This window comes from Cupressus sempervirens, chromosome 4 (assembly GCF_028749045.1).
Source record: "Cupressus sempervirens isolate cs-2001-9-10 chromosome 4, ASM2874904v1, whole genome shotgun sequence".
Lineage (NCBI taxonomy): Eukaryota > Viridiplantae > Streptophyta > Pinopsida > Cupressales > Cupressaceae > Cupressus > Cupressus sempervirens.
In genome coordinates this window covers 440,363,113-440,381,943 of record NC_143121.1, presented here as the reverse complement: position 1 = coordinate 440,381,943, position 18,831 = coordinate 440,363,113, and the positions used below count along the sequence as shown (strand labels likewise).

Genomic DNA, 18,831 nt, shown 5'->3' with positions numbered 1-18,831 from the left:
AAGACTACAACAATACGAGCACCAAAAGGCATCCAGGAAAAGAAAAGAAAACACCAAACAAGAAGCAAGAGAAGGGGAAAAACAACAAGAAGAGAGATAGAAGGATCAATAATCATTCCCTGGTGCAAAGAAATCCCACACAAAGGGATAAGGCCTAAGACGAGCAAGGGTCATGGCCCAAATCCATCGTTGATTATGTGTTTGTGGAGCAGTGGAGATAGGGTGCTGCCAACTGAGGAACCCACGTTGAGGTCTGACTGGTTTGGTGTGTCCAGAGAACACGTGTGTGACTCTTTTTCATAAGGGTGACCAAAGGAAGAAGAAGGACAAGCCCAATAGAGGCAATGATGGAATAAAACCACTTAGACAAAGTCATGCTAAGTGAGTAAGAACATGAAAGAAGATGCGAAGCATGAAATAAAGATAAAGAGACCAAAAATTGTGCAGAATGGATAAGACAAGTTAGCAAAAGGAAGTGAGTAATAGGATACCTGTCACTGTCATGTTATAAAGTAGGTAGAAGTGCACTCATCATTGAATTTAATTATGTTGGTATTGCCATATTGTGAACAATCGAAAATGTCACAAAACATCCATGAATTTTGATCGTACACACTACATCTAACAAGAATAAAGCATTCCAATAACAAGAAGACAAGATAGGAGTTGGCTTGAGAATTCAAGGTTTCGATGCATAGCAAGAAAAAGAATATAAAGGTGTTTTTCTCTTAAAGGAAAAAGATTAGATTACATATTATAAGTTGTATATCAAATAGAAAGAGATCTAAAGAATTCAACTCAATATAATCTCTAAGTGAGAAAGATTGCATTGAAGAGTTACTAACGTAGTGTAAAAGAGAGCTTGTTGAGAAGAAGCCAAAGTTCTCGATCAACACAAGTAACAAAGCATGTAGTAGCCAAGAGGGCCAAGAATGTAAGTGATCATGTCTGAATTGTAGAGCTATGAAAAAGAAGAAGAAAGTTGTTTCCATGTCCAAGGAGCATCAAAGAGATCTATATTCAAGCTAAATGTAGTAGTTGTTATGCTTAGATCATCCTCTTTGATTTTTTCTCATCACTACAATAGTAAATCCCATCGAGGGTGGACTCTAACAAGTATTTTGTATTAAAGCCCCTAACAGGGTGGCACATTAGTTTGTGTTTTGAAGTCCTCTGACCAGACTTCTCTTAACTAGGAAAGACTTATATAGGTATTATCTAAATCCCTTAACCAGGTGACACTTAAAAGTATCTTTATAATCTTTTAATAGAAATAAGCTCTTGACCGAACGCACTTCAAGAGAGCACAAACTTTATGAGGATTGACTCACACACTATAGTTTTTATCCTAGCTAGGTTTCCATGAGATAAATATCGTGTTATGTGATGTTGTGATTAACTTTATTATTTTTGCTTATTTCTGACTAGTTATGTTACAGCTAGCATTAACCTATAGATCGATGTGAAGATAGATGAGAGAAAAGTTAAAATTATCTAGAGTATATTGATTCAACCCCTCTTAGTATACTTACTAGTGTGTGGACCAATAATTGGTACTAGACAATAGGTCCTCTAAAGAAAAGAGTCTACGAACTCGAGGAGAAAGATCAAGATGTTTAAAAGAGAAGCACCAAAGTTTCTAAAGGAAAGCTATAACTCGTGGTATAGAAACATTAGGTTGCATCTAATAAATCTCAAAGATGCATACTGAACCCATGTGGAGGTCAAATATGTGGAATCGACTACTCCACTCAATGTTGGCCAAATAAATCTAGTTACCTATGGATAGGAGATGGTAAATCCTTGAGGCTTTCTAGCACTTTAGTTAGAGCATCCAACATGATCCATATCAAACTATCTCATTTTCTAATTACTGAAATTTGTGTATATAGATGTGTTAAAACCATTGTTAGTGCCTTGTTCTATTGTATTATTCCAAATGATTCCTTTGCCCTATATAAACAATTACAATTTTGTGTCTCTTATGTACATGTCTTACTTCCTTAATTTGTCACTTTTGGTTCTCAACTTTTGTTGTATTTTTTTGTCTTGGATAATATTCATAATTTCCACAAGTGTATATTTGTATTGAGAACAGTACAAATGAGGCGTGGTCAAGTGATTTTGACATAACATCCATACTAGAATAATCCAAGTGAAATGACTAAGGTTGTGTTTATATTATTAGCTTAGCATTTCCATCTCTTATGTGATATTGTTATTTTGATGTTTTGATAATGAAATGTAGTTTTCCTTGACTCAAGTCCTAATGTGGAAGAAGTGCATTTATTCTTCAACATATTTTTCCTGTAGACTTGAGACAATGATATTGAACCACTTTAGAATGTTAGGTTTTGTTCTTTTGTCTCTTCTTTGGCTACAAATTGTAATGTTTGAGACAATAGTGTCTTTCACATTTGACTTTCTTAATTATACATATCATATTTGTGATTATGAAACCATTTGTTTTCTCTCTCTTGCTTAGGTTAGGTGAATTTGATACCATATTTTCTTGTCATTGCAAGGTTGGTGTGCATTACAAGAGTTTGTAAGGGGCTACCGAAGACTTGGCCTTTTTGCTTATCTTTAGTATTTTTCTCTATATTGAAGGCATATTGACAATCTTCCTACAATGTTGCTCATGGTAGCAACCTGTCATAGCTCATATTTATTAAATCCACTAGTGTGTTTCAAGACTTCTACAAATTTCATTCACATAAATTCAAACATTCATAGTTTGTGAAACTCATTGGCATAATTTGACATTTACTAGTCCTTTTATTCTAAACACACCATAGTATTATTTGAGACTAAAGTATTGAGCACATATATTTGCACTAAATTTGGACAATACATCATAAGGTTTAAATTCTCTCTTTGTTCACACTTTTCCAAAGTAGCATACTAATACAATCATCTTAAAAGTTATTAAGCCATGAAAAGCTATAAAGCACACTCAATAGGCTTTGTCATGCCCAAATTTCGAGAGCAAGCCACACAATTTTTTTTTTTTTTTAATAATAATAAAGTGCACTAAGGTTTAAGAGTTGAATTGCAACAACAGATTTACTATGTTCATCAGAAGTTTAACATCTTGAGAAGTGATCCATTGCTATAGTTAAATACTCATTAAAATTTGTAACAACTTTTGGTTACTTTAATTCATTAAGGTTACAACGATGCTTGAAATAGTTTTGGATAACAATATATTTCTCTAACATTAAGTAAATAGAATATTATTAACATCGCTAATAACTCATATTTAAAAACATATTATTTACTTTTAACTAATACTTAAGACAATAATTAAACTATTACTAACACATACTAACTCCAATCAATTTTTAAAAAAAACATTATTACTAACACTACTTCAATAAAATTTCTAATCCTTAACTATATTAATAAAACCAAAACTAAAATTTACAAAATTCAGAAAGTATACTAACTGCTTACTAAACTAATTTAATACTAATTTTACATTTACAAAATTAAACAAAACTATATTAAAATATAAATTTAAAAATCCTAGCTACAACTAATCCTAAGGTTAACCACTGAGTGGAGTTGAGGTTATGCAACTCATGGTAACCACTTTCAATTTTCGCACAAAGGCAAAAATGGATTTTTTGAGTGACCTCAAAAGTCAACAAAAGGGGCTTAGGGGGTGGAAAATGCCCCCAACCCATACCCATACCCCTTGGGTATAAAGATTTCATGTTTTAAAGCCTTGGGAATTGATTTGGAATCAAATAAAAGTTAGGAATAATTAAGACCATCTAACAACTCTAAAATGCAGATTAAGCACTAATCCAGATTAGAGGTGACTAAACTCGATTAAGAAACAAATTAGCAAAAATGACACTAACTTAATCCGACTTAGGTCCAAAGGTTACACAAATAACCCTAACTAGCTTGCTAGAATGCATATGCAAATTCACGAGTGTCAAGTGACACTATCAGAACACAATTACAAACATTAACATTTACTAATCACGAAAAGATACATTCATACATCTCACAATATAATTTAGTTACGAACAACAAGGTTTCCACAAAAAGCACATAGGGATCAGTTCCGTTCTTCCATCGGGTTCCTCGGCTAAAATATCCTGCACACTCATTGCACACATCAGTAGTCTCATAAAATCACATGCATATATGTATATACGTATTAGGGAATCACATAATTTAAAACATACATCTATCAATAAATCAGGGTTTCTCTCATCCTCCTCATATTCTTAATCATTAAAATTTCATAATCAAAGTGTTAAATCCTGCATTTACTTACTTCCCAACATGCATGTTCATAAAGCATTAAATGACGAACTCAAATATCTGAAAGTAAACATCACAAAACATAAAATAATATAATATGTTCAAAGCATCAGGTAGTGTCTCGACATCTCAAGTCGTGAGTATCAAAAAAAAAAAAAAAATGTATCAACTATGCTAAGAAGGGTCAGGGCGAGGCCTCACAGGCTTGAAGTTGTGAAAAGTGGACTTACTTTAAGCCATCATCTTTCATATATTATAAAGTGAGGGCTTACTTTAAGTCATCATCTTTCATATCTTATAAAGCCTATATTATGCTAATTAGGATTTCTAATAGATTGATGCTATTGTGCCATCCAAATTCCTTTTTACGTATTTATTTGTCCATTTTAAATATCATTGGTGATAACTATTAGTTTCTTCATTTGGTCACTCTTTTGTCAATGAATGCGATTGTAATAAGTTCACAAAAATGGAGATAATAAAATCATTGTTCTTTGTTGTTTCATCTAAGCCAATATAGACTTGTGCCCTAGATTGTATTGTTCCTTCCACATCCCTTCTAGGGCAACACAACTATGATATTCTATATCTTATTTTTGTGCCAAAGTGTTTGAGCCATTTTATGCCTTTTACGTGTAGGTCAATGGAAATGTAGCCTTTAACATTTTGTTACTTCTAGGGCAGCAAAATTGCACCCATTTTATGTTTTCTCATCTTCAAAAACATTATACCTACACTCCATATAGGAAAGAAGTTTTAATGCTCTCTATAGATATTAGCTTTATTAATTCCTTATTTACCCATTAATTATTTTTCGATGACTATTACTATTTAAAGGTGCTGCCCATTTGAATCATCTTTTCGCAAATACAATATTGGTGGGTTGAAGTGGGGTTTTAAATCTTTATTAATATCAATATAATGTGATTCAAGAAAGTAACTACTAGGTAAAGTTGGAAAGCACTTTTGCATTTCTCATTGATAGATCATTTTAAGCCATCGTGAATATCTTGATTGGATAGTAAACATGGTCACATATAAGAATAATATCATGACATCATGAAGGTCAAAAAAAACAGTGATAAGAAAAGTCACATCAGCAGCAATTTTCTAATCCCACTAATTAAGGAAGCACTAAAGGGTTGCAAGAGAATAAGGATAAAAAAAGAGCATCTCAAACACCTTTCCAAAATAACCCATGGTATGACGAAGAATGCAAGACCGCAAAAAGGAAATTTAAAGGAAGAAAAGAAAACAAAACAATCATAAGAGAATACAAACAGCTAATCAAATCCAAAAAAGAGGAATATGTGATTAATCGGAGGAAAGAGCTAAACATGTTAGGAAAACAAAATCCTAAAAAAATTTGGAGGAAGTTACAAGAAGCTAGGAAACATGTTGAAAATAAAATTACAAATTCACAATGGTTAGAGTATGCAAAGACTCTTTATGACAGACTGAAGGACGAAGTTTCACTCCCCAAAACCAAAAATTCGAATGAACTATTTTTTGATGAAGACTACTTACTCTAGGGATAAGGAGATTAGCGAGTGGAAAAGCTCAAGATATTGATGAGTTGCAAGTTGAATTTTTGAAGTGGGGGACAAATTTGTTGACTCCACACATCAGGAACATTTTTAATATGGTCACGCAAGGCTGCTTTCCCACGTAGTGGACCACTAGTGTAGTTATTCCTCTCCATAAGAGCGGGGATGTCAACAACCCTTCCAACTATCGCACCATCACGGTGAACCCCCTATTAAGAAAACTCTATGAGAGTGTGGTAGAGTGGAGAATCAACAGATGGGCAGAAAAAGAAGGGAAAAGAGCTATTGGACAAGTGGGTTTCAAACCAAAACATTCTGCCATTGATCATTGCATTACCCTAAGGTTCCTTAGAGAAAAAACGTGGGATAAACAGGGGGGGAGGCTTTTTGTTGCTTTGTTGACTTTAAGAAAGCTTTTGACACCATCCCTAGAGATAAGATATGGAATATGATGGAAGAATTAGAGGTCCTAACAAAGTATAGAGGTGTTGTTTATAAATTTTATGAACAAGTTAGAGCGAAATTGTCATGTCCCCATTTTTTGGTGACAGTTCGATTTAATTAATTTAATTAATCTGGTTGTCTAAAATAATGAATATTTTAAGGACGACTAATTAATTATTTTAATTAAATAAATAAATATTAAAAGATAACTTTATATTTAATAAAGTGACTTGGATTATAAAAATATTTAATAAAGTCACTTGAGGGATAAGATCAAAAATGTTCTAGAAGTCTCTGGAGAGGATGGAGAGAAAAGAATAAATAGGCACCCCGGGGCTCCATTCGAATGAAGCAGTTGTTTTATCTCTCTGATTTCATATTGTGATTTAATCACAGGTGCATTGTGGAACCTAGGGTTTTCGCAATTGTCACAGTTGGCCATTGAGAACGATAACTCTCAATTGGTACGCAATTTTGAGGGTGTGAAATATCATCCGAATTATTGCAGATTGGAGGTGACATTCAGTCATTTCATCAGGACGATCATTTGTGACCTAAGGCCAATTTTCTGGTTCTTGCATCACTGTTCATTGTTGGATCAGCGAGAGTGGTATTAATCACCATAATAACTGGAGTAAATTCTATCCATGCGGCAGTTGGTTATTTACATCAAGGTTCAGTTTGTGATCAGGGAAGACTATCAAGTCCGAGTCACAGTGTGAGCAGATTGGGCTTTGAAACGGATCAACAAGGCAAGTAGGTGCATTTTGTGGAAGACGTTATAGGCGACGATTTATTTCACACGCAAGTGCCTTCGAGTGGATGATTCAGAGTCATAATATGTGAAGCTGGAATTAGGGCCAGTCATGGTAAAAGAGTATGCGGTTTGAATGAATTGGCAGTCTCTTAGAAACTTATTTGGCTCAGTATTGGAACCCATTCATGAAAGACATCCACGGGCAGACAGCACATTTCCAGTCAAGCGCTCAGCACACTGATCTCACAATGCGCTCTGCTTTCGCTCCCATATTCGGCCAGCGCTTTCTATGACCCAATTTGGGAACTCAGCTACAGCAGAAATCCTAGAAAGTGGATTTAATCTTTCCGCAGCCGGGCGTCATCCAAGGGCAAAGCGATTGTAAGTGCTGGAACCAACTTTCAACGGAAGATTGAAGACGGGCATGCGATACACTTGGCAGGGGAAGCGAAACTAAATCTGGATCCATTGTTAGCATCCACGATATCAGTAGCTTGGCTCTTCGATCCGGAATTGATAAGGCAACAAATAAGGCACGGGGAATCATTCTGTCTCATGCTTGGCAGTTGGATAGAGTGTCGACCCAGATTGCGAATGAAGTAATGACCCAGACTGTCAAACTATAATCAAGGGGAGCATTTCCTGTTTGTATGCAAATTTGGCTAGACGTCCTGTTTCATGTACCTGCGATCTCCATACTAATTAATGCGTGTGCAATTACTATAGAGGCAGGACATAAACTGTTTGAATCTCCAACCGAACTTCAACATTCATAGGATCAGCAGTCGGGCTCATGGAAGGTGCGGTCTTGGTGTGCATGCACATGACCACCCATGGGGAAACGACAATTTCCAGGATATATTCAGTTCTGGTGCAATAAAGTCTGCCACTGATTTCCAATATCGAGTTTTGGTGCTAAAAGAAACAATAATCCGTTGGGGTTATTTCAGTGGTATCAGAGCGATTTTCTTGCCATCCTGTGGGGTGAGAACCGACTTACATGAGTGATCAGCACTCTACTTCAACCAAGATGTATAGGTACAACACAAAGTCTCCAAGGACACAATCTCGGACAAGTAATAGACACAGTATTCAGAGTCAGAATTGTGGAAAGGAGGACTATTCAGGCATTCAGGATGAGCTCAGAAAAATCAGACATAACATGTCTGAACTGTTGGTTAAGCACCACCGTATGATTGACAAGTTGTCCGACTCAACTAAGGTGAATAAGTCAACTAGATTTCGATTCGGAAAATCTTCTCGCAAAGCACTAGCTGATACAGTGGGCGATGTTACTAGGAACCTTAATGAGGAATTCGAGGAACAAGTGTGCAACCGATCAGAGGTTTCAGTTCGGTCACAGGAAGAAGTGGTGAAGGATATTACGCTGATGGATAACAACTGTCAACTTGATACTTCAATTGAGACAGTTGTATACAGGTTTCCCAAGGGTGATGTCTCAGGTACTCAAGGTGGTTTGGTTCCGACAATCAATGATTATAGTGAAGTGAGTTCAGATGATGATAAGGATGAGATACCAGGTAGAGATGAGCAAACACTAAGTATTCATGATTTTGCTGAGAGAGAGTACCAGGCTCAGTTAGATGCTTCGTCACATAAGGATGAAACTGGTAGAACTTCACATGATTTGTCCAACCAGCTGAAGGTAAGCAAAGATAGTATTGTGGCTTCCTTATCCCATCATGACAAGATGCGGGAGATGATAGAAGAGCACATCCGAATAATTCAGTCACAAGGAAGACATAAGGGAGTTCGGGCAAAATCTTCTTGCTTTGATTTACAGATAATCAGTGAAGGAATGGGAACGACGAAGTTGAGCTATTTACATCTTCTATCAGATCGTGACCATCTTCTAAGCCTTGCCAAAGACTATTCAGATGCCTTGAGGAGGAAGGAGGAGGAAGTTGTCAAGCTTTCTTGCGAGCTTGAGGACACTCGAGCAACTTTGGCATTACAGGACTGGGAGAGACATGGAAATAAGCATGGCATGGAGCTGGGCTTAGTTTCATCTTACATGCCTGACATTTAGCTCCCTGCAGCAGACGGATCATATATGGTAGCTGATAATGTTACGAGTTCATCTTGCATTCACATCCAGGATACAAGGACAATGGCAGACAGGTATGTGAAGTTAGTTGGTATTGGTCACATTACTCAGGTAAGGAGTTTGCTTGAGTTACCAGCTGTTTCTTGTTTACGGATATGGACTCGAGAACGTTTCAACAGCATTTGGGATTCGGTTAACTGGAGATCTTTAACACTTAATGGTAGCAATGATTGTCTGAGTGCTATCATGGATTTGATTAGCAGAGTATACGGTGTTGTCTTTCCTTGTGCCAACAGAACATCCGATGTTGGTATTAGTTTTTATACACCGATATTGGGCTTGGTTCATATATGTAGACGACCATTCTTGCTGAAAGGTGTTGAAGATTTTTCATATTTGCCAGTGTGTACGGATGAGTCCCAGGATCATTTTGGCCTTGATGACATCCAGGAGGATGAAATGGACAGTTCTGAAGACACGGCTTCTTTGACAGTTTCTTTGGGTACAGAAGAGCTTGACAGCAGTACTACAACTTTTGACAATTTGGATATTGATATGGACCTTGGAGATGATTCGCGAGATATGGATGTTAATATTGAGGATACTCCTTTAAGAGCTCCAGAAGAAGCTTGTAGGAGACAGTTCAGCCAAAGCCATCGTGTGACTAGCCAGTTGAAAGTTAGTGAGCGAGACATTGCTATCGCTTGTGAGCACTTTGATACTGCTCGTCATTTGTTGGTCGTTACCTGTTGGGGTTCTTCTATGACAGATGAGTCCAACGGTGGTTACTTTTCTTTGGCAGTGATTCATGCCTTGCGTGAAGCTGTTCGGATTTTGAAGCAGGATTATTTACGATTGGTAGCCGACCGTGATCACTTGGTTGAGTGGGGGAGTACAGCCTATGAGGCACTCTTGGATCGTGAAGAGGAGGTGAGTGAGCTTGCCCAGGAGCTCATAGCGACTACTGAGGCATTAGAGGACACACAGCGAGATCTACAGAAGTCGCAATTTCAGTTGAAGGAGGTGACCGTGGAGTTGGAGCATTTGCGGTCAAAACCAGCCCCAGACCCAGTTCATGTGACTATTGAGGTGGACGATGGTAAGTACACTTCCACAGTTACTACTAAGGAGCATATTGTTGAGGCTGACACACATATTCAGGATTTGGTAGTAGCTGGTTCTAATGAGTTCGGGATACCGGTGGAGTCTAGTTTCCAGATTGATTCTTCTCAGATAGTTGATAGTGTGGTACAGTTGAATATGCCACCCTTACAGGAGGACCAGTTATGGTGTAAAGGGGAGTATGTTAATGTTTCCTCATATAATTTTTACTGCACTGAACCGTTCATGGAGTATTTGTTGGATAGTGCATGTGTTCATTTGGACTCGCATAAAGTGATAGAAGGTGTTCTCATCCATGATACTAGTGTTATTTGCAGATTGGTTGAAAAGATTATAGGGATCCTTTCTACTATGCTACCTCACAGGGATCTCGAGGAGGGGTTTGTTGAGCAGAGTGCACAGGGACCTATCCGACTTACAGCCACTCAGAGTCAGAGATTGGAGCCATATGTTGATCACCAGTTCAATGATGATGAGCTAGTAGCAGAATTTGGAGGTTCTTACCGGCATTATACGGTAGGGTACGCTCATCATTTTTCTTTTGACACAGAGATAGAAGATTTTATTTCACGCAGATGTAGATTGGTTCCAGTTTCTTACCATCCATTAGGGGATAGATTGGCACCATCTTTCGAAAATAAAATTGGTAGTAGCAAGTTACTCAGCCTGCAGCATCGACACACCCGGAGTAGTTTTACGGAGATTGGATTTGATGGCAGTGATTCAGGTACCTATGGTTGTTTTCATATCTACAGTGCAGTTGGGTGCAGGTGTCATTTTGACGGGGGTTTGAGTTTTGATAGAATTGATGTTTCAGTTGGCTTGAGTTCCGCAGAATGGTTTCTTCTACCGACATCTACAGTTGGTTTTCAGATGATTTCATCAGAAGTGTCAGTTGTTTGGATGTTGAGTACAGTTTCTCGGTTACTGGTATTGATGATTTCTCCACGGGAGTATGATGCGGATTGGGATGATACACAGATTTACATTTGGGATCCAGGCAAACTGATTGGTTCATGGTTCAGCCATTGCTTGGGGACAAGCAATTTCAGGAAGGGCGGACTGTCATGTCCCCATTTTTTGGTGACAGTTCGATTTAATTAATTTAATTAATCTGGTTGTCTAAAATAATGAATATTTTAAAGACGACTAATTAATTATTTTAATTAAATAAATAAATATTAAAAGATAACTTTATATTTAATAAAGTGACTTGGATTATAAAAATATTTAATAAAGTCACTTGAGGGATAAGATCAAAAATGTTCTAGAAGTCTCTGGAGAGGATGGAGAGAAAAGAATAAATAGGCACCCCGGGGCTCCATTCGAATGAAGCAGTTGTTTTATCTCTCTGATTTCAGATTGTGATTTAATCACAGGTGCATTGTGGAACCTAGGGTTTTTGCAATTGTCACAGTTGGCCATTGAGAATGATAACTCTCAATTGGTATGCAATTTTGAGGGTGTGAAATATCATCTGAATTATTGCAGATTGGAGGTGACATTCAGTCATTTCATCAGGACAATCATTTGTGACCTAAGGCCAATTTTCTGGTTCTTGCATCACTGTTCATTGTTGGATCAGCGAGAGTGGTATTAATCACCATAATAACTGGAGTAAATTCTATCCATGCGGCAGTTGGTTATTTACATCAGGGTTCAGTTTGTGATCAGGGAAGACTATCAAGTCTGAGTCACAGTGTGAGCAGATTGGGCTTTGAAACGGATCAACAGGGCAAGTAGGTGCATTTTGTGGAAGACGTTATAGGCGACGATTTATTTCACACGCAAGTGCCTTCGAGTGGATGATTCAGAGTCATAATATGTGAAGCTGGAATTAGGGCCAGTCATGGTAAAAGAGTATGCGGTTTGAATGAATTGGCAATCTCTTAGAAACTTATTTGGCTCAGTATTGGAACCCATTCATGAAAGACATCCACGGGCAGACAGCACATTTCCAGTCAAGCGCTCAGCACACTGATCTCACAATGCGCTCTGCTTTCGCTCCCAATTCGGCCAGCGCTTTCTATGACCCAATTTGGGAACTCAGCTACAGCAGAAATCCTAGAAAGTGGATTTAATCTTTCCGCAGCCGGGCGTCATCCAAGGGCAAAGTGATTGTAAGTGCTGGAACCAACTTTCAACGGAAGATTGAAGACAGGCATGCGATACACTTGGCAGGGGAAGCGAAACTAAATCCGGATCCATTGTTAGCATCCACGATATCAGTAGCTTGGCTCTTCGATCCGGAATTGACAAGGCAACAAATAAGGCACGGGGAATCATTCTGTCTCATGCTTGGCAGTTGGATAGAGTGTCGACCCAGATTGCGGATGAAGTAATGACTCAGACTGCCGAACTATAATCAGGGGGAGCATTTCCTGTTTGTATGCAAATTTGGCTAGACGTCCTGTTTCATGTACCTGCGATCTCCATACTAATTAATGCGTGTGCAATTACTATAGAGGCAGGACATAAACTGTTTGAATCTCCAACCAAACTTCAACATTCATAGGATCAGCAGTCGGGCTCATGGAAGGTGCGGTCTTGGTGTGCATGCACATGACCACCCATGGGGAAACGACAATTTCCAGGATATATTCAGTTCTGGTGCAATAAAGTTTGCCATTGATTTCCAATATCGAGTTTTGGTGCTAAAAGAAACAATAACCCGTTGGGGTTATTTCAGAAACTCAGAACCAAAGTGGGCATGTCAAAATGCTTTGGCAGTGACATAGGGGTCAAACAAGGATGCCCGTTATCACCTACCTTGTTTGGCCTCTATATTGACAAGTTAGAGGAATGGCTAAACAGAGCCAATGGAGAGGGAATTCAATTGGTTGAATATGTGATTAGATTGCTTTTGTATGCCGATGACCTCATTCTCATTGCTAAAACAGCATAGGGGCTGAGAGAACATTTGCAAAACTTAGAAACCTTTTGCACGGAAGTAGGGATGGAGGTCAACACTTCTAAGACCAAGATCATGGTCTTTTCCTTGAGGAAGAGAAAACAACAATGCACTTTCATATTTAATGACAAAGTGCTAGAAATTGTAGAAGAATAAAAGTATTTGGGGATAGATTTCCATCACGGGCTCAGTTGGGAAACATGCAGATCAAAAAGGATATGGGGGAATGGAAGGCATCTTATCTTCTTCAAGATAGGTGCATGACAGCAGAGTTATGGGATTGGAAGACTAAGAAAACCCTCTTTGGGTTGATGGCAACGAGGTATGAGGGAGCAGCGTACCAAACCATAAATGGCGACAAATTGAAAGAATTCATAAACACTTCGTCACAACTAATCTTAAAAACAAATCCACAGTCCTATACGAGATTATTTTAGCGAAGGCGAGCATGTTCCTAGTGGGGGCCTCAGCGATTGTTAAATTGTTGAGCTATCTAAAAAAGGTGAGTAAAAATGGATGCACATCATTGGCCTAGTATGGTGGTTGATGGAGAACTAGCTCGTCGGCAGAAGACATGGAAAAAACAAAACGATAAATGGTTCAATAAGTGGAGCATTGACTACCTAGAATGTCCGGAAAACAATTCTGAAATAAAAAAATGGTTGGCAGGAAAAGTCAAATCTGTCATGTGGGCAAACCAACTAGATAGAAAAACAGCCTATTATATCAAAGAATTTAATCCCACATGCGAACATGAAGACAGAATATTTAGGAGCTGAGATCAAAGTAAAGGCAAAAATCCTAATCACTCAATTGAGATCTAGTTCCCACTGTTTGAGATGTGAAACTAGTAGATGGAAGACCCCTAAGGAAGAGTGGGAGGACAGAATTTGTAGATTTTGCAACGAGGGTGTGGTGGAAACAGTGGCACTATCTGAAGGATTGTATAGCATACGAAAACATTCGCAACCAACAAAAAGAAATGTTAAAAGTGAATAACATAAAAGACCTTTTAGAAGGACCAGGACTCTTCAAGGGGGTCATTTTACTTATACAGATTCACAACAAAAGAGATAGACTAGAGAAATCACATCAGACTGACTAGGAGTTTTATGTGGGTCCCTCAAGCTTATGGCCTTGTGGACGTCATTAAAAATCTTTCATTCATTCATTCAATAACATAGTTACAAAATGATGGCACTCAAGTTTTGCTTTGTTCATCTAAGTACCTTTTTCAAGGCAACATTATACCTAAACTAAATGTTTGTGTTTCTTCCTCCAGCATGTTGCTCTCAAATTCCTTTGTATTTTAAAAAGTGCCTTTTATGTGTTTTTTACAAAAGATAAAGACTACTAAAACCCTTGATGCACTCTTACATATTAAAAGAAAATCCTATGAACATAGTTGTTTTTGTGACACTTCCTAGATATTATTTTGATCTATGAGATCAAGAAGCATGTTGCCTCTCTAAACATCATACTAGATTTTTTTTAACATAAATGGATTTGATATGGTACATTACAAAATCTTGTCTTTGTCTATGAGATAATTAAGTGTGTCGCCTTTACAAACACCATCGTAAATGCTTTTTATAATATCTATTAACATTGTCATAATGTTTATGTATCAAATGTTAATTTAAGAGATAATGAATCATGCTGTCTCTTACGCGAATGTTCCTGTATGTGTATCACATAGCAAAGGTTATTCAAAATCAATTGCATGAAGGTGAGCTAATATTCAGTTTGACTTAGTACATTCTGTTTGGAAGCCTCATCGTACTTTTAAAACCCCAATCGTACTTTTAAAACCCCAATGAAGTTTTCCATTGAAATTTCCTCCAAAGTCGTGTTCATGTTATTGTCTTACTATGATATTAATTAATAACGAGAACAAATGTAATATGAGTAGCTTAACTGCCCAGTTCCTTCTTATAGTAAAAGGGTTTTCCTGTAAGACTATATTGTGCAGCATTCACCAACAAAATATGATAGGGTTTGCATTCATTTAGTACAAAAAAGGCTCATTCAACTAGCTCCCATGGAGTTCAAGCATTATATATTACCTTTAAGCTTAATCTCTCTATCTCTTGACCAAGAGAAATGGGCTTACTGAACTTTCAAAGTAGTTTTAATCATATGTAGATAGAAGTCGTCAAAATTACTTGGGTTTGCGATGTTTAAAAGCTTAGGCACCAATCTCTATTAGAAATTCATAACGTACAGTAAACTAAAAGCTCCTGTACCTTTCATTCTTAATTTATTTAACAGTTGTCCTCACATGGTTTATTGTAGTTTTCACCACTTTTATTTTGTTTTCATACAAATGTAACCTCAACTTGGAGAGCAGCAGAGCTGCCCATTTATAATTAGCATACTCGTGTCTATATTCTAAAGAAGCATAATTGTGAATTATAACAATGTATGAAAACTTGCTGACACAGATTTTATTTAGGAAACCTCTAAATCTTATGCTTCGAGTATATTCTATTAATCACATATACGATTCTAATTTTAAGTTGAATCTGTATTTGATACCTCAGAGTTAGTGGAAGAGGAGTTTGGAACTACTGGTAAAGAAGAAGAATTAGATACAGAGCTTGAATCTGTTGACACCGTAGTTGATGAAATTTGGGATGAAGAAGATAAATCTTTCTCGCTCTCTTTTCCAAGGGCTTCACGGGCAGCTTTTTCCCTCGCCAGTTTAGCCCTTTCTAGCACTTCTTCCTGTAGAGGTGGATAAGACATTTCTCTTAGAATCACCAATAAGCATAGAAAGTACAAAAAGAATATATTTATAAGCAATGTTTCTAATCAAACATGCAAAAAAAGAATATTATTCATATTCAGCCAGCTTCTTTTGTCATTGTATCGAAAATCTTAATTGCTTTTACTTGGATGAAACTTTGGCTTGTCAGTCATGCTTTGATGTAAAAGAACAAAAGTTCACCTTGGTATGTCCAGGAACTTGGCAGTTGTTTTGTTGTCCACTCCCATAGGATTGTTATACATGTGAATAGAATTTCTATCCACTCACTCTTAAAGAGTTTTTTCCAAAACTTTGTAGCACCCTTTCTTATGCACAGGATTCTAAATTTTAAAAAAATTAGTGGAATGTTTCCGAGGAGAACCACATTTTAATGACTCGCCAAGTACTTGCAACTGTTTTGAAGCCCCCAAGTTTTTCAGAAAAAAGCTTGCTTACTATTTTTGCAAAATCAGCAAGTTTGTCATCCAATCTTACTCGTATACTCAGCATGGCCAGGAAAAAAAACACTTGCACAAGTTCAAGCAAAAAACTCACCAAACACTTAATAAGCAACCCTGCGCTGCACAAATGCACCATAAACATGACTAAACACTGAAAAGACATGGTTTTCTGGTATTTGAGTATTTCTGTTCAAATTAGAGTGAAAATAAACAATTTTCTCTTTTTCAAACTCACGAATTGTGGGTGCCGTCAAGGTCTATTTTCTCTCAAACATAGATGCCAAACTCGGGAAATACTTGCAAAACTTTGGCATGGTAACTCACCAGGTTTTTATGGCAAGTTTTTGGGGATTACTCACTTTTTGGCGAGCTTGTTAAAACAAATTCACCACAACGATGTCATTAACTCACAGGATGTGAGACATGCCTAGGATGCATAAAAATACTCAAGATCCAAAATTGTTTTATTTACAAAAGCCAGAACACTCCTTTCACTTCCTCACACGGCATTCTTGTGTATAATTGAGCTAAATGCAAGGATTTTTAGGCAAGTTTGACTGGCAGATTTGATGAATTTCAAATTTTCTGGGGCAGGTTAAAAAATCTCAAGCATTTTAATTCATTTAGTTGTCCAAATCTATGGTACAGAGTAAAAATTTTTAAATTCCGCACTATAAATTTAGTAGTATTTATAATTTAATTCCAAAAATTGGATTATGAGCATTTTTTTGTTCATTTATACCTTTTTTTGGAATGAAATCACTGTTTATTTTTCTATAAACAAATTATTTTGCTGCTTTATACATTTTTGGGGAACAAATCACTAGTTTATACAAAGATTATGCTGATTTGTACTATTTATACTAAATTTCTACTGATCTGTAATGAATTAATAATTAAGTTGTTCTTTGTACTCGTGGGTTAGATAGAACGGAAAAATAAGAAACCCTTGACCTCTGGATCAAGCTCCCACTTTGCATCAAACAGAAGCTCATCCATATTGATTCCAACTACTAGAACTCATCCCCCTCATGACAGAGCTAGCTTGGAAAATATGCCATGCCGGAACCAACCTGTTGTGACATTTTCACACATCGACCACTAGAAATGGGACCCCTTGTCGATTCACTTGGCCTTTTTGGCTTTGTTTTCTCAGTGGCTCTAGTGTTAGTCTCCTAGAGCTCCCTGTGTTCAAATGGGAAATCTCCCTGTGTTCAAATGGGAAATGATACATTTGGCTGACTGAAGAATTCCTTGATACTCGAAAATGGAATATGGGAGGAAGTGGTTAACTATGGTCCACGACCACATGGAATAATTGCAAAATGGTCAAGTTTCTGTGCAGTAGCACACAACGCTAGGGCAAAGAAAAGTTTGAAAACATGAAAACCTACCTTAAAGTGCTAATACACTAATCTGCAACAGTTTCATAAACAAGATAGAATCTACCAATGGATTTCATTCTACACCATATGTTCAGCAAGAAATTACAAGGCGCTCAAAAATCAAAAGCAAAGGCTGCACTAGAAATATGGAATTCATTATATCTGGAATGCAACTATTGAGCACAACTCAGTAAGTACAAGGGAGAAGATCTGAGAACAGTAAGTCTGAGAAATATTGCAAATGTTTGAAAAAATCATAGTTCTCAACAATGAATATTGCTAGAATGTGCCAAAGTATGTAATATGGAATCCTTCAGAAAAATCTATATGCACCTGTGAGCGCTGAAGTTACTATGCCAGAAAAAATGTTGCAGAGTGAAATTACCTCCAACAAAAGTTCAACATCTTGGAGTGATAAGTTTGCCCATAAGCATGGAAATGTTTCCATACTTTAAGAATCTGTTGCAGAGCTTCATAAACAACCAGGAGTGCAATCCGTAGGTACGAAGAAAACAATTCAAAGATTCACGGCAAGGTCATGAAATACCATGATATTGAGGTAAATCTCAAACAGATATATTCTTTGGACTGATATTCCCCTCACACAGATAAGGTTCATCTGCAAACAGTGAAAGAAGGATTGTTTAACCACGCTAAAGGGGAACGCATACATAAAATTATGATGCCATCACTAAATTTCCCTCTGTAATGATGTCCTATGATTAGCCTTAACCAATGGATAAATCTGCAGCTTCTTAGAGGGAAGAACTTCGTCAGAAAGAAATGGGAATGTCCAAGTCATGGGTGTGGAATACATATGCTCGGAAAAATGTTTCAGAATGCCAAGTCTGTCGCCATACTTGACAAAGCTTAACACTCATCTAAGGAAAATATTGCAAGATGGAATATTTACACCCGTAGCTCATGTGTGTTATGTGGTGCTAATACTTCACAGCAGTGGAAAACATAGAGACTAAAAAGTACCTATGCAATACATGATATGTCCTCCAGAATGCTATTCCTCCATGCACACAAAATCCCGCTCAAAATGACAAATCCATGACTGGTATAAGCATACATTCACCAGTGCAATTTCTACAGTCAGG

At 37.2% G+C, this 18,831-nt stretch overlaps 1 protein-coding gene across 1 annotated transcript in view; it reads right to left on the bottom strand.

The window, feature by feature from the left end:
* Positions 1 to 3,849: 3,849 nt before the first annotated feature.
* The window catches only part of LOC149561900 (uncharacterized), an 80,211-nt gene continuing 65,229 nt past the window's right edge, over positions 3,850 to 18,831 (bottom strand). Inside the window, exons 3-4 of the mRNA XM_089825418.1 lie at positions 15,669 to 15,857; positions 3,850 to 4,112 (exon numbers count right to left, since the gene is read on the bottom strand). Of these exons, the coding sequence (XP_089681544.1) occupies positions 4,035 to 4,112; positions 15,669 to 15,857 (267 nt within the window). The 3' untranslated portion in view covers positions 3,850 to 4,034. The remainder of the gene's footprint in view (positions 4,113 to 15,668; positions 15,858 to 18,831) is intronic.